This window comes from Lepidochelys kempii, chromosome 2 (genome assembly GCF_965140285.1).
Source record: "Lepidochelys kempii isolate rLepKem1 chromosome 2, rLepKem1.hap1, whole genome shotgun sequence".
Taxonomy (NCBI): domain Eukaryota; kingdom Metazoa; phylum Chordata; order Testudines; family Cheloniidae; genus Lepidochelys; species Lepidochelys kempii.
The window spans coordinates 105,551,975-105,568,220 of NC_136381.1; the positions used below are offsets into that span (position 1 = coordinate 105,551,975).

General features: G+C 37.0%; 1 protein-coding gene across 5 annotated transcripts in view; it reads right to left on the minus strand.

Annotated features, from left to right (window-relative positions):
• Positions 1–16,246, minus strand: part of CARMIL1 (capping protein regulator and myosin 1 linker 1) — a 256,105-nt gene that overhangs the window by 63,335 nt on the left and 176,524 nt on the right. For all 5 annotated transcript variants that reach the window (XR_012157297.2, XM_073331850.2, XM_073331849.2 and 2 more), the window contains 5 exons: positions 13,247–13,340; positions 10,393–10,491; positions 7,889–8,017; positions 7,455–7,586; positions 1,975–2,150 (listed from right to left, as the gene is read on the minus strand). Coding sequence is in view for 4 of the 5 variants with exons in the window: in XM_073331850.2 (XP_073187951.1) it covers positions 1,975–2,150; positions 7,455–7,586; positions 7,889–8,017; positions 10,393–10,491; positions 13,247–13,340 (630 nt within the window). In the remaining variant the exon portion in view is untranslated. The remainder of the gene's footprint in view (positions 1–1,974; positions 2,151–7,454; positions 7,587–7,888; positions 8,018–10,392; positions 10,492–13,246; positions 13,341–16,246) is intronic.

Consider the following 16,246-nt stretch of genomic DNA (forward strand, 5'->3'; position numbering starts at 1 on the left):
TAGTTAAAGCGTTAACACACATCCCACTCCGTCGTGAGGATGCAGTTTAACTCTCATAAAAATGCTTATTCTAATATGGCTTATTCTGGTTCGGCAAAACAAAATAAGTTAAACCAGTATAAAGTGCCTTACAACAGTATAGCTGCATCTACACCAGGGTTTTTACTGGCATAATGATGTCAACTTAAAAATTTTTTTTTAAAAATCACCCCTTCTCCCCAACTGACATAGTTATATGAGTAAGGCCTTAGCATAAACAAAGACAAAGACAAGTGTCCCAACAAAGAATTTGCTTGCTTTAGTAGATGGTCTGGTTCTTGGCTTTGTGATCTTTTCCTAATTGCATAAATCGGTATCAACCCACAAAACAGTTTAAGTTAACACACAAAGCTATGTTCCCTTTCTCTTTGCGTGCAATATGTACAAGCAATAATAGCAACAGATAGCAGTGACATAATAATGGAACCTAAGCGTGCCAGGTATTTTCAAAGGAGCCTCTGGGAATGCAGCACCCAATTCCTATTATAATGCAATGAAGTTCAGTTCTGAGCTCCCATAAACTCCTTTTGAGAATCCAATCCCATTATAAGAGTTTCTGGTAAGAAAACAATGAGAGGAGAATTGGTCTGTATGCCTTCCGACCCATTAGATGGGACTGCCTTGTATTATATTGGTGCATAGTGTTAATATAACGTAGAAGAACATATGGCTGATATGCTTGAAAACCCCCACAGCTATTTACAACTTGTGACTCTAAAAAAGTCCTTTTATGGCCTTCATTAGTATCAGAAGGTGTAGCTAAGTCTGCAATATCTATGTTTTCAGCTGCTTATAACCTTTTATGACATTTCCTTGTGGGGCTGAAAATTTCCACGATTGGTCTCAAAGCAAAGGTCATTTAGTTTTGTTTTTTAAATGTGAGAAGGGAGGGAGGATCAAAAGAGAGAGAAGTTTCATTCATCTACTCTTGAACTTGACAAGAGTAATGGGGAAAAAAGCGCATGCTTCCCATTTAAAAACAAAATCTAAATACACTTGTTTAGCCATGGGTATTGAAATTTTACTGTGTTCTGAAAAGCTCACATACCTAAGTTTTAATGCTTTACAAATAAATCTCTCTTTTCCCATTGCAAAGATACAACCATCACAATGCAAAATGACATGCTTTTGCTATTAATCCTGCCTAGCAGAAAATTATCTCCATCGAAATGATAGCAACCATAAAGTCTTAAGTTTCCTACCTCCTGAACTTGACCATATAGTACGTCTTGTATATGCTCTGGTGTAAATTTAATAAAGAAAGAAAAATATAATAAAACTAGCTTGGAATCTCATCTTTCAGAAATAAATTACAAGTAGTTTAAAGTGCTATACCTGCCTCTGCATTCCCCTTCCAATTTTAGTGGCTTGAATATCCTATTTTCAAATGTTTAAATGTGTTTGTCTGATCCTTGTTGCTGTGCAAAACTCCCCCCCACATAAAAGGGTTACAGTGTCTTCCAATTAAATAGGGAGAACAGCAAAACCAGCAACACACAATATGCCATCAAATGCACAAAATAAAGTGGTAAAGTGGCCAATAGTATTTGTTATCTTCTAATTTCCTTCAGTTATAGTAATTTTAGGCGTTAGCAGTAACAACAATAGATAACATATTTCAGACATATAATTTTTACGTTGATTGTGTCATTTAAAGCCACAGAAATAAGAAGGAAAATAGGCATACCAAATACTAGATTTGTGCTACATGATCCAATTAACTTTGTTGTAGAAACCTAAATATTTGCATTTCCTGGACCACGCCGATTGGCCTGTATGGTGACATACCAGTTTCTATATGAATTCTTACGTGGGAATGTTCAGGAAACATACTGATATACATATACACAAGCAACAAAGAAAGACAACTCAACACATGGCCTTTAACCATCTTCAGAGTATTTATGGACAGGTTTCATAGTGCTTTTAACATACCTAATTTTATTGAGGATATCAATTCCAGACTGCTCCAAGAGCACATTTTTAACAAAGGTACGTGGAATGGAAATCTTCTCGGTGCTGGCCTCAATCAGGTCTTGCCGAATGTGGGTCTTCTTCATCACATTCGGGCAAAGATTCTCAGCTGCGTCCACCATAGACTCAAGCAGCGCCTGCAGCACAAAGTGAGAGAAAACAATAAACACTCCCTCAGAAATTCCACAGCATTGCTTTAGTTGAAGGAGAGATCACAGCACTGTGTATGCTTACACATCTTAAAAGCATTTACAGAACAAAACTGAGAGGAACAACTTGCCTGATTTGATAACCAAACACATATTTTTTTTGTAAATATAAAAGTTATAACTAGGGAAAACTATATTTGGTTAATTACCAGAACAATGCATCTGTTCCCATTGCACACTCAGCACTACCTCTGCATTTTTAAGAAGCAAAAGAAAACTCTGTTGAAGAAGTCTAATAAACCCTCCAACGGTCAGCTAATCTGTGCTCTGACTCACAGTTTTCTTTCGCAGTCCTACCCTCCTTGTTTAAAAGGTGTCCAGAGTCTCCTCAGATGGGGATGGCGACAACTGTGAACTATTTCCTATTTCAGAAATAGGCAGAGGTACATTGCCTGAGAGGCGAGCAAGAATCTACCGGCAAGAATATCCAATATATACACACACACACACTAGGGCTGTCAAGCGATTAAAAAATTCATCACACGATTAAAAAAATTAATTTAAATTTATTTAAATATTTTTGGATGTTTCCTACATTTTAAAATATATTGATTTCAATTACCACAAAGAATACAAAGTGTACAGTGCTCACTTTATATTATTTTTGATTACAAATATTTGCACTGTAAAACACAAAAAAAATAGTATTTTTCAATTCACCGAATACAAGTACTGTAGTGCAATATATTGATCATGAAAATTGAACTTACAAATGCAGAATTATGTACAAAATATAACTGCACTCAAAAATAAAACAATGTAAACCTTTAGAGTCTACAAGTCCACTCAGCCCTACTTCTTGTTCAGCCAATCGCTCAGACAAACAAGTTTGCTTACATTTGCAGGATATAATGCTGCCCACTACTTGTTCACAATGTCGCCTGAAAGTGAGAAAAGGCGTTTGCATGGCACTGTTGTAGCCGGCATTGCCAGATATTTATGTGCCATGCTAAAGATTCACATGCCCCTTCACGCTTCAACCACCCTTCCAGAGAACATGCTGATTACGCCTGTTAAAAAAAAATGTTAATTAAATTTGTGACTGAACTCCTTGGTGGTGAATTGTATGTTCTCACTTTCAGGTGACATTTACATAAGAAGCAGGCAGCATTGCGTCCCGTAAATGTCAAGAAACTTGTTTGTCTTAGTGATTGGCTGAATAATAAGTAGGACTGAGTGGGCTTGCAGGCGCTAAAGTTTTACATTGTTTTGGAGTGCAGTTATGTAAAAAATAAAATTCTACATCTGTAAGTTGCACTTTCACGATAAAGAGATTGCACTTCAGTACTTGTATGAGGTAAACTGAAAAATACTATTTGTTTATCATTTTTACAGTGCAAATATTTGTAATAAAAAATAATAATATAAAGTGAGTACTGTACACTTTGTATTCTGTGTTGTAACGGAAATCAATATATTTGAAAATATGGAAAAACACCCAAAAATATTTAATAAATTTAAATTGGAATTCTATTGTTTAACAGTGTGATTAATCATCATTAATTTATAATATATATACATACGCGCGCACACACACACTAGGGCTTTTGATTAATCACAGTTAAATCACGTGATTAGCTCAAAAAAATTAACTGCAATTAAAAAATTGTGATTAATAATTTTGAATCACACTGTTAAACAATAGAATGCCAAATGAAATTTATTAAATATTTTTGATGTTTTTCCACATTTTCAAATATATTGATTTCAATTACAATACATATAAATATTCCAGTTGACATATAAATTAAAGCTTGACCTTTTAAAAAAAATATTTTCAGAGAAAGCACTTTTTAAAACCTATGCCCAAATTTTTAAATCTTTTTTTTTAAAAAAAAACAAATAAGGGCTTTTGTGCTTCCCTGTTGGTGTTTAGAAGAGTCTTCCTTCCATGTGGCCTGAGAGCAAAGCCAGACGTGTGTGGACTGATCCCCACTGTCGCTCGTGCTTGCAATTTTATCACGTCTCAATAAATTAGCTGTTTTTCTTAAGGCCCAGCTTTTGGAATCAAGTGATTACACATGAGAATCTTAACTTTCATTAAAAAAAATAAAAATAAAAAAAAGAAAAGCTTCTAGCCCTCATGGTTGCAGAGAAAAGCTAGAAAATGTGAACACTAAAATCTCCAAAGCCAGGAGACAGAAATAAACTAAAATCTTATATACATAAGTGTGTGTGTGCGCATCTATCTACCTACCCATATCATGATTTGTAAGCCAATCCCATGATTTTTGAGGCCTGACTCAAGACTTGCGAATGTTTGGGCCTGGCAATACCATCATATCCCTCTAGACTCCTTCAATTTTTCTACATCTTTCCTAAAGTGTGGTGCCCAGAACTGGACACAGTACTCCAGCTGAGCCTCACGAGTGCCTAGGAGAGTGGAACAATTCCCTCCCATGGCTTACATACAACAATCCTGTTAATACACCTCAGAATCATATTAGCCTTTTTGCAGCTGCATCACATTGTTGACTCGTATTCAATTTGTGATCCACTTTAACTCCCAGATCCTTTTTCAGCAGTACTACCACCTAGCCAGTTATTCCCCATTTTGTAGTTGATTTGATTTTTCCTTTCTAAGTGAAGTACTTTGCACTTGTCTATATTGAATTTCATCTTGTTTAATTCAGACCAATTCTCTAGTCTGCCACAGTCACTTTGAATTGTAATCTGGTCCTCGAAAGTGCTTGCAACCCATCCCAGCTTGATGTCATCTGAAAATTTTAAAAGCATATACTCTACGCCATTATACAAATCATTAATGAAAATACTGAATTGTACCAGAGCCAGGATTGACTCTTGCGGTACCCTACTAGATATGCTCTCCCAGTCTGACAGCGAACCATTGATAACTACTCCTTTCATTGTACACCTACCTTATAATAATTTCATCTAGACCCCACTTCCCTAGTTTGCTTATGAGAATGTCATGCAGGATTGCGTCAAAAGCCTTACTAAAATTAAGATAAGGTCTCTTCTGGTCTTAAAATCTATGAGACAGGTGTTTCTGAGGAGGATTGGATGAAGCAGTCCCCTGGGCCATATAAGAGTCTCTTCTCTTGCTTCAGGATCTTATGTCTTGCCTGAGGTCTTCATTGGCTGAAAAAAGAACCGTTGGGTTCCTTGCATCAGCAGGTGACTTTGCCTGGCAGTGATACTCTGCAGGAACTTGCAAAGTATTTTCTAGGAACTCAGCTGTGATTTCTAACTCAGCTGTGATTTCCCTTGCTGACTCACTAACTTCAAGCTGCTTATTCTTCTTCCACTCCTTCCTTCACCTCCCCTACCTTCCATTTCAGGGAAAAATCTCATTTCCCATTTATTCAAAGGTTCTTTGGTGACCTTTTCCAACTTCCACTGGCTACTTCCCGAAAAGGTGTGCTCTTATTGCTATGGGAACTGAAGTCAAAACCAGAGCTCCAAAATATTTCTGGCACAGTTTCTGTCCTGAGGACAATATGCCAATAAGGCCGATTTACATAAGCCTCCTATTTAGGTTCACAAACAAATGGTGAACACCAGGAGAGTTCTTGAACTAGCAGAAACAATCCAAGAGAACAAAAAAAAAAAGATTAATCCCCTTCTCAAATTAAAGAAAAAAAATAGTCTTCAGCCTGACCTGGAAGAATGACACCTAAGTATATATAGAGGAACTTCACTTCGTCGCTATCTATAAGGCACCTAGCAGCAAATAGAAGTAATTGTAAAAGGATACTAAACTTGACCTAAAAAACTGCCATTTGCTTTAAAGATGTGTAAGCATAAATGCCTCAGTCTTAAACCACAATACAACCAAGCAATGCTTCTGTAAATGAAATTCTAAATGTAGCTTTTCTTTGACAAGGCTGTTTAAAATGCACAGGACTTACTTAAATGCATCAGTCCTGCACAGAGAACAGAACTGATTATGCATATTTCAATGACTAAGCCTGGAAACTCTACAGTCAAGAACCCTGTGGAGAGATTCGCTTCACCTCTACAAGCTCTTATGCAAAAAGAGATTTAAAATAAAAACTGATACATAGAATCCTCACCTTATTACGCATAAAGGGGAGAGGGGAACAAAATAGTCTATAACCCACAACATTTTCCTCCTCATTACTAATTACTTTTCCTAAATTAAAAAAGTTAATGTGCTATTATTACTGTTCTTCATTACATTCCCACTGACTAAAGCATTTATTTTTGTCTCAAAAGTCTAATCTGCATTTTCAGATTCTTTGATAAATTTAAATATAGCCAAACATAGCCTGGCTGCTTACTGGTGAATAGGACAATGGTATGAACAGGTTAATCCCTCCCCACCCCTAACAACATTCTTATACTTTTCAAATGCTCCTTCACAGAATTGAAAAAATCTTCTACCTTGTCCCTTTGCTGGATCTAATGTAGATCTCTTTTTTTAAACATATGAACTATGTGGGATGCACTTCTCTTCCTCAGCTCCTTTAACTATAGCACAGAACCTAGTATATAGTTTCAAATGATTAAGCAGGTGGGAAGCTGAGTGATTGCGGATCATTGGGGATTAATTCCTACTTGAAGAATTGCAGGTTTGGTAAGAAACATTTAAAAGGATCCCCCTTGAAAAGATGGACAGCAACTGACTGGGAGCTCCTAGAAAGAAGCCTTGTGGTAAAGACATGCAAGCAAAAAGACAGAAGTGAAATTGGTGGGACTGATTTACAGACCAAGTTTCTGCTGATAGATCTTCCCTAGCAGCAGTCTTCTCCGCACATGGTGCTCACAACTTCCACTCCATTGGGGCACCCAGACTGGCAAGTACATCCTAGAAAGTTTCTAGGGGCTTTCTAGGGTGCCTGGGAGATTCCCTCATTCAGTATAACTCTCCTACAGTCTCAGCTGCAATCTAAAAGTTGCCCTCCTCTGGCAAAACCACAAGACAGGGTGGAAGTGCCAATACCTGGCTTGATACAAGGTGGTGTACCCTCCTCCTTTTCTTTCTGTGCCAAACATTTAAGTGAATTTTGTACTTCTTACTAAGAAAAATGTCTTAGTGATTAGCCACCCAGGCAATAAGCACATAATATGCCAAAACCAACATCAAGAATATAACTGAAGTTTGATGGGTTTTCTAGTTCTCATAACGTGCATGAGATATACTCTTTTGTTCACAATAGCAATGGAAAATCGTGATGCAATTGCACACCACTGTTTAGTTATCATTTGTATATGCAAGGTATATTAGAAAAAACCCTACATGCAGACCTTAAGTTGTTCATCCACAACCCTCGTGACTTCCCCAGCCATGGATTCCAGTGTCTCCTGTATCGGATTGGATAATGAGTCATTCACTCCTGCCCAAGAAGCTCCACCAAGATGGTACAGATTTGGTAATAGCTGTAAGATAGATATAACAACTTTAAAAGTTAGCTTTCAGCCAACTACCGTCAATCCTGAACAAACTGATGGAAATGACTATATTCATTTAAATATTTATTGAAAGTTCATTTTTAAATAATAACCAGTTCATATACTCTGAAAAATACTCTCATGTGATACATTATTATAAGCCCTGGAAAAAGAGAGGGACTTTGTATGTAATTAAGTGCTTTGCTGAATCAGGGTTATAGTTCTTTTACAAAGCTTTTTATACTAGCCTCCTCAGCACAACCAAATATTAAATGCTCAGCAGGGCTTACTGTTTTGGAGTTCTTAGCATCCCGCATAAGCCTTTCTGCGGATTTCAGGTCTTCCTGTACAGCATCCACACCACAATTTCTTAAGGAGTTGAGATGATCTTGCACTTTAACACATATTCTGTCAATCATCTACTCAGAACAAAAGAAAAAAACGAAGAGGAAATAGCAGATGTAAAAGTAGATAAGGGGTTAAATTGCAAAGAAGTGATGCTGAACAAACAAAAAGTTAAATATCAGTCTTTGTGGGATTCAGCCCAGATTCCAAATCAAAATGAACCTGGTGGGAATTGCTGTTGGGATGCAAAAGTACTAGGAATGCATGATCAGAGTCTGTGTGTGTACATACGTTCCTGGTTTAAAAAATTTACATATATTTCTTACTATAGTAAAAAAGGTCCAAACAAACCACCACCACATTATTTATTTATTATTAATTATTATTAATTTTGTTTTTCCCCACAGCTGTAAGTTATCTTTTCAGGGTTGGGGTGGGGTTGTTTTGTTTTTTGGCATGGCACAAAAACACTGACCAACCATAAAACTCGGTGTGAAGGTTACTGAATTGTTCCAAGAACTTGGACACAGTAACACTAAGCTCCCCCATGACCAGTTCAAACACTAGCAATGATTTCTATTGTCTGAACAAAACATTACTGTGTAAGCATTGGGAATTTCTTTCGCACAGTAGATATTTTCAGTCACAAAGAATACTCATTTGGGATCTGTGGCTACCAAAGCAGAAAGCTGCCCCAGATCTTTCACAAAGCACTATATCAAGCTTTATGTATTTGAATCACATGCTCAATACTTGTTTTCAATACAAAATATTCCAAGCACAGAGTGGGAAGGTAGTGTAGGTGTGCCTTTATGAGATGGGCAAGACAGACCAATATGCCTGGCAGGCATGAGCCACATGTTCTGTTTAACAGTCACTTGTGACTAAAGGAATCGGGGGTGTGGCCAGGAAGCACTTATAAAAGGACAATACAGAGAGTTTAAGTGAATTCATTAAAATTGGTATCCACCTAACAAGTTGAAACCCCAACCAAGTACGTGCCTGATCATGTAATATTTGTAGATTCAACATTTTTCAAACTGCAACTAGTACAGCAGTGCGTCCACAGCACCTTCTTTCTTTGCTGCTCTATAGTGCTTCTCCTCTTCAAAGGGCTTTACAAACAACTAAATAACTATTAGACTGGGGGGAAATTCCATTGCTGGGATAATTAAAAAAACTGGACTGGACAAATCAACAGAGAATATACTGGGGGAATAATCATGCAGTGACACAGGATGAACTAGATTATTCACTCCTGATCACATACCATATAGGAGTAATTTATATATAGCATAAAAATAGTGAAGATGAACTCCCTTGAGGTTCCGTAGTTACACACGTTTATATATATTGAAGAGAGTGTGTGTGCTTTTATTCTGGGGAAAAAAGGGAAACGGTTAAGTTGTAAAAAGATCTAAACAATGTCACAGGAAATTATTTACATGAAAACGATGCTAATGGACTAGATGAATGACAACTAAAATAAAATAAAAAGACATTGCCTTTGCAGTTTTTAATGCCAGTACATCCTTGTGCATCATTTTCTCTGTTAAGAGGGTGGAAAATTGTTTCAGGCTCTAATAATACAATGTTGTCACATTTGATTTGTCATATAATGGAGCGAGAAGAAAAAACTTCTGAATCACAAGTCAGAAAAAGATTGTACAGAGAAAATAAGGAGAGGCAATCGTTTTACTGGTTACACTAAGGATTAGAATAAGGCTGCTCTGCTCCTCCATTTGCTTTGGAGTTTCACTGGAATACCAAGCGGCTAAGAGAGTTTCAAAGTAAAAGCCATTTTGTCATATCCATCTTCTGCCACCTTGCCCTGGTGGTGTATCGGGGATGTAAACAACCTGTAAGAAGCCAGGAAAGACTTGCTCGGGGGCAGGCACTGTATTGGGCTGCCAAGGATCACCCTACACCCCGTTTGCTGGCCCTCCTGCAAGCTCTGGTGTAGGAGGTATGCCACGGTGGGAGGTGCCAGAGTTATAGCACTTGCCATCAAAGCCACCCTGGCTTCGGTTGCACTAGAGCACCACTCATAACTTTCTAAGTTACACCTGGGCCTTTTTAGCCCATGCAGCAGCCCAGAAGCTGGAGAGCACAAAGGGAGCTTAAAGTCACCCTTTTCCTCACTGCCTCAGGGCTGAATCTTCTGTACTGCACCTCCTGGAGGCACAGCAGAGAACATGATACACACTCTCTCTCTCACTCAATTTAGGCTTTTGCACAGCACCTGTCCATGTAGCACATAGGTGCTTCTGCAAAAACTTGGTCTTTCTGCAGCTTCCATAGTGCAGAATTTGGCAGAGACAACTTTTTTTGAAAACCAACCAGGCTGTCAAAGCCAAATGTTTCTTTCAGCCGGTGTAAACAGAACAATTTGGCCCGGAGGCAGTCATTTAATACAGGAAGAGCTATCAGCAAAGCACAAGGCTCTCACCTGTTGTGTGGTGCTGGTGACGATGCCCTGCTGCAGCCTGTATGCCTGCTCCTGTAGGTATTTTCTGGTCTCATGATTACGAAGCAAGTAGTTTTCTATCTAAAAGTAAAAGTCAGATTAGGATACTGCTTTTACTCTCCCCATCTTTCACTTTCAATATTTCTCTTTCAAGTAAACTTTTACTATCTAGGTGCTGATTCAGAAAGTTAGTTAAGCATGTGAGTAGTCCCACTGACTTCAAATGGGATTTTTCACTAATTTAAAGTTAGGCATGTGCTTAAGTATGTTGCTGATTTGGGGGCCTTGAAGAGTTATAAAGTTAAGAGCTATTAGGAGCAAATAAACAAAAAATAAAACAATTAACACCCTTGATCCACCTCAACATATACCTAACATTTTTCATGTGATATTTAAATATTCTATGTAGTCCTCTGCAACTAGGAAACAAAGTGAGAACATATCTTCACATCAGACAGGTAAACCTAAAAAACACCATTGGGAAAAGTGAGAACAAATACACTTGCAGAAAATTTAAAAAACAAATACTGCTTACATATTTTTATAATAGCACTTCTATGCTATCATAGCTAGGGCTGTCAGCTGTGCCAGGATAAACCCCGGCTTTACAGTATTGTATAAAAGTCATTGATTTCAAGTTACAATATTTCTAACAAGCATCCTGGTGCATGAGCATTTTTTTGTTTAAAAAACAAAGCTACAAATCGTTAAAATATCTATTTGGACTTTAATTGTTGGCCCACTAAAATGTCCCATTTTAGGTGTTTGCTTTAGAACATCTATAAGTTGTAAAATTTGGCTTGGTGTTTTGAATAAATTTGGAGGGCTCTTTACCCATTTTGCCGATGAAGTGTTCTTGATATGGCCAATTATTTATTTTTACACATTTAACGTTCGAAAGTTGTCTAAAGGGGATGAGCTACCATTTTTCTCTCTCATTAAAATATTGTCTTTAACACCATGATGATCTATACTAGAAATTAGATGCATACAAGATACTGTACACATTTCTTTTACAACTACTCAAGCTATTGTGAAAAGCTCAAACGACAACTTAAAGGATAACGTGCACTTTAAAGTAAAGATGGGTCAATAACTAATTTTTCAATTCACTGTCAGTTCTGAAAGGAAAAAGAAAAAGAAAAAGAAAAAGTTCAGATTTGGTGAAACCAAATTCCACTATGAATAACCATGAATAGGCATTGGGCCAAGGAAAAAAGAGCAAAATGACTCTAGCCTGGTGGTGGGAAACCCATGTTCAAGTCCCTGCTTCAAAAACTAATTATTTATACAAAGTGAAAGAGCTTCAACAGGAGATTGAGAGAGACCCACCCAGTGACTTGGGCACTCTCCTGCAATGGGGGAGACTCAAGTTCAAACCCCTGCTCCACATCAGGCAGAAGGGGCATCTGAACCTGGATCTCCCGTATCTCAGGTGAGAGCTCTAACCACTGGTCTAAAACTTATAAATTGGCCACCACCACCTTTGCTTTGTGGGTGGCATCTAAGTCCCCACAAAAAATATTTGGGCCAAAACTATTCCGTGAATTCATGTCAAATTTGCAAATAATTTTGGATCCACTAAAACAGCATTTTTCAACAAATAAACTATTGGCCTGAAAAATTTCACCCAGATCTACTTTAAAGATGACTGTACTTTTTTTTTATTGTTTTTGTTTCTTCATGATGTATAAAAAAAATGCCTGAAAAGTTGTTTAATAACAAAAGAAGCCAAACAAACTGAGGTCTTGTATATCCTGTGAATAAATGTTAAACTGAGAAAAGAAAATACTTCATATATAGTGCATTATTAAGCCATAGAACTCATTGCCACAAGATAACATTAAGGCCAAGAGCTTCTTTAGATTTTGAAAAGATCTCCCTTTTTCTTGATAAAAGGAATATCCACTGTTATGAAAATATTATAATCTGTCTAACGTAAGGGATATAAGCCCATATGCTTCAGGTGTTAAAAAAGAAGCAGAATTCAGACCATCCATGTACATCATCAAGGAAAAAAAAGCAGTATTTTTCGATTTGAAGATCACTTAACAGAAAGGTTTTTGGCTCGTAAGGATCACATACTTACATTACTTAATCACAGCTTTGTGAGTTTTTATGCCCCCAGCCTTATTTTAAAAAAACCCAACTCATTAAAAAGTTGCAGACCATGTTTTTTTTTCCTGATAGACAAGATGACTCCTGTAGAGCCTGCATGACTGACTGTATTAAAAGTTGGGAGTTCTATAATCCATGAGATTTAGACAGCTACAGACAAATTTTTGCCAACATAGTCCTTATCCAAGAGATCACTTCAGTTAAATTAATTTTTGATGGTGTGTGTGTGGTGTTTACGTAACGTGAACACATCAAGTAAATATGCTGATATCTACCCATCAAATTAAAAACGAGTCTACATTCCACAACAGCCTCTCTCAGTCTTTTGTGTCTTGTACTGTGCTGAGTACTCTCTGCGCTTCAACAGCAATAAAATGCACAAAACCATCTAAATACACAGAAATACACACACGTGCCAATTTCTAACCATATACATGCGCGTGTGTGCGCACACACACAGTTTAATCAGTATTTCCTTATTTTGTGGTTCGTTGTTATTAAGCCATTGCATTCTATGGCTCAGCTCAAATGAATCATTTTGAACACAGAGCCTTCCATGCAGTTATGATTCTTGATTACCATAACCTGTCCACACGTTCATGCATGTCCATGTAAATGAAATACTCAATGAATCTAGCAAAGAATTCTTACTCAGCCAATTTACAACCACATGAAGTTATTACTCATTTTTTCTGAGAGTGAATTGTATATGTAATACCTTTTGCAGCGCCTCCTCTGTTTTTTCAGGGTTTGTTTTAAGTGCTTGAGAAGCATCATTCATAGGTATTGGCATGAACCTTAAAGTATAATTCCTAAAACAAAATAAAAAAACCAAACCTTTACTGTAATGAGAGACAATAATCTAATTACTACATATAATTATAAGGCATAAAGTAGCAAATAAAGTCAGCTCCTACTTTTTTTTGCCAATAATTCTGTCCCTGATTTTGTAAACACTTGCACATGTCTGTAACTTTACTTCCATGAGCAGCCACACTAAAGTCAAGCACATGCATATTTGCAGGAATGGAACCTTACTCTTCTTTCTAGTTAGATATAGGGGGAGATTTTCAAAGATACAAAGGTTCTGCCTCTGAAAGTCCATGGGAGCTGGGCACTTAACTTCCTTTTGTGCCTTTGAAAATTTTCCTCCTATATCTAATTAGAGAGATAAAGATATTTATACACTAGGTAAAGATATGGACTTTCAAGGGGAGTTGGATGACTAGGCTGCCGTTTATGTTTTTGAAAACTTTCCCCCCGGGAGTTGGGTTACCTTTTTTTCTACTTACAAGAAAGACCAGGAATTATCAGCTCCTATTGAATGGAAATAATCAGAAAGAAAGAGAGAATTCCAAACACGGGTGTGAAATTCACTATTTAACATATTACTATATATGCAGCTACTTGAGCTGCAACTAATTGCTGCATTTTTCTTTAATAGCAATTGCCAAAACGTATACAGCAGCAACCACAACCCAATATTATTTTATATAATTATTTCCTATACTTTACTGCCTTATCTTTCAAAAGAATTGTCCACACCACAAAAGCTTGTGTGTCTCCATGTGCTATAGAATAGTCAATAACTGGCCCTCCATTAGGATGGACTATTTTTAAATATCAGAGATAACAGACCTCAAGATGGATAGTTGCTATGGAAGCTGTTGAAAGTACCTGGCAGGGGGGGAAAAGGCTCTTTTTTTTAAAAAAATGTGGATTTCGAGCAGCGGTTTGTCATTTACTATAGCACGTTCAGTGCAGTCTATAATTACTAGTGCTTATATGCTAAAATCAATAAGCAAAGGCTTGAGCCCCCAGGACAAGAAAAAGATATGAAACACAAGGAGACTCCATGGGTATAATCATGAGGCTAGAACTTTAGATGAACAGCATCTTATGAAAAATTCCATAATCCATTTATTTCCCGACACACAAAACTGTTCTGGAATGTTAATTTATTTTCATCTCTGAATTAAACTCTAGGGGGAAAAAAAGAATTTAAAGCTTGCACGAAACTTTGATCATCAGACCAACCAATATTTATCCTCACACTCTACTTCTCTTTTCTTGGCTTCCTTTGAAGTCTCAAACATCCCTTCATGCTTGTTATTTTCCTTCTTCAAGCTCCATTTTTCTCTAATAACAAGAACAGCTTTCCCTAATAACTCATTAATCCAATAAAGTCCATTTCCAGGTTTGAAACACGTGTTGCTTTGCTTATCCAGTGTATTATTACACTCCCTACCAATAAACCTATATTAAAAGAATTGTTAAGTTTTGCAGAGAAGCACTCAAAGGCCAGGAAACGCTGAAGTGAAGGATGTCCATAGAACCCTACCTCTGCCCCTTTGTATCACACATTACAATAATCCTACATGATATTGTTATATGCTATGTTTTCTCCAGGACTCCTGCTCCATACTGCAGAGTTACTGCAATAACATTCACTGTTTACTCTGCTCTAACAGGAATAGGTTTATGGTCAGTTTATACTTCCAGTCTTGTGATCTGAACTGGATACCACAGGCAAGGGAAGAGTCCCAGCTCCCCAGGGGGTACACAGCACTTGCTTCTCTTCCTGCAATATTAGCCTTGGAAATTGAGATATTTCTCTTATAAGTTCTTATGGAAAGTCCTATAAAGCTGAGTACCATACAATTCTACAGAAATTTAGGCTCTGATTCAGCAAAGCATATAAGCCAGTGCTTAAGTTCTATTAAAGCCAATGGAATGTAAGTATGGGCCTTGTTGCATGGGGATAGACAACTACATTCTTAAGTGTTTTGTTGAACCAGGGCCTTAACCGAATTCTACAGAAATTACTCACATTTTATATAAAACTTAACAGACAATGATATCCTTTCTGTATTTCTTTTGACTGATCCTATAGAACTGCATAGCAGAAATCCCATTTAGGTCACAGGACCTTCACATAAAAGGGAAAAATATATCTAATTTCGACGTTTTAAAAATGCATGTGTTATATTGCTTTCCTTCCATATCTTGTGCAATTAGACTCATGGCACTACAGAAGCCTGGCTTTGCCAGTGTAGGAATACAAAAATCTAGTCTCAGCAACATTTTTAAAAATATCTAATATTTTTACAATACATTCTGTTAAGGGTGACATTTATCTTCTCCAAGAAAACTAGCAAAGTCTCATGTATTTCTGTGAAACATATGGAGGAAGATGTTCCCAATATGTCTTTGAGATGAATTTGTTTAAAGGCTAATTGTTTTCAGCAAACACTGACAGAAATCCCAGTCTTCAGAGTTTCAAGCTTTGCTATTCATGAGTTGGGTTGTGATACTGTCTGTGGTATTAAAACATTAAGGACGACAGAAGATGACCTAAGCTTTCACGCTAAGTAAATGAGATGTCACGTCTATAAAAAGCACTATCTGCCCCATTTACTTTTCCTGTCTAGTTCATTTCCTCTGGCTTTAGGATCCCTCTTCTGTTTATTTATCTGAGCATATCTGAAGGGGAAAAGCACCTCATGTTAACAGGAAAAATATGTAATATTTTCTGATCAGACTTCTCCTGTAAATGCATGTTGCTGCTCTATAAAGAATAAAGGTCTGCAAGCTGATAAATAGCCTTTCCAAGTTCTTTTAATTATTCACTAATATCACTTGAATCACTCCAAAATTCGTTTCTAATTATAGACCATTCCTATGAATTTCCTCCATCAGTACAACTGATTCCATTTTG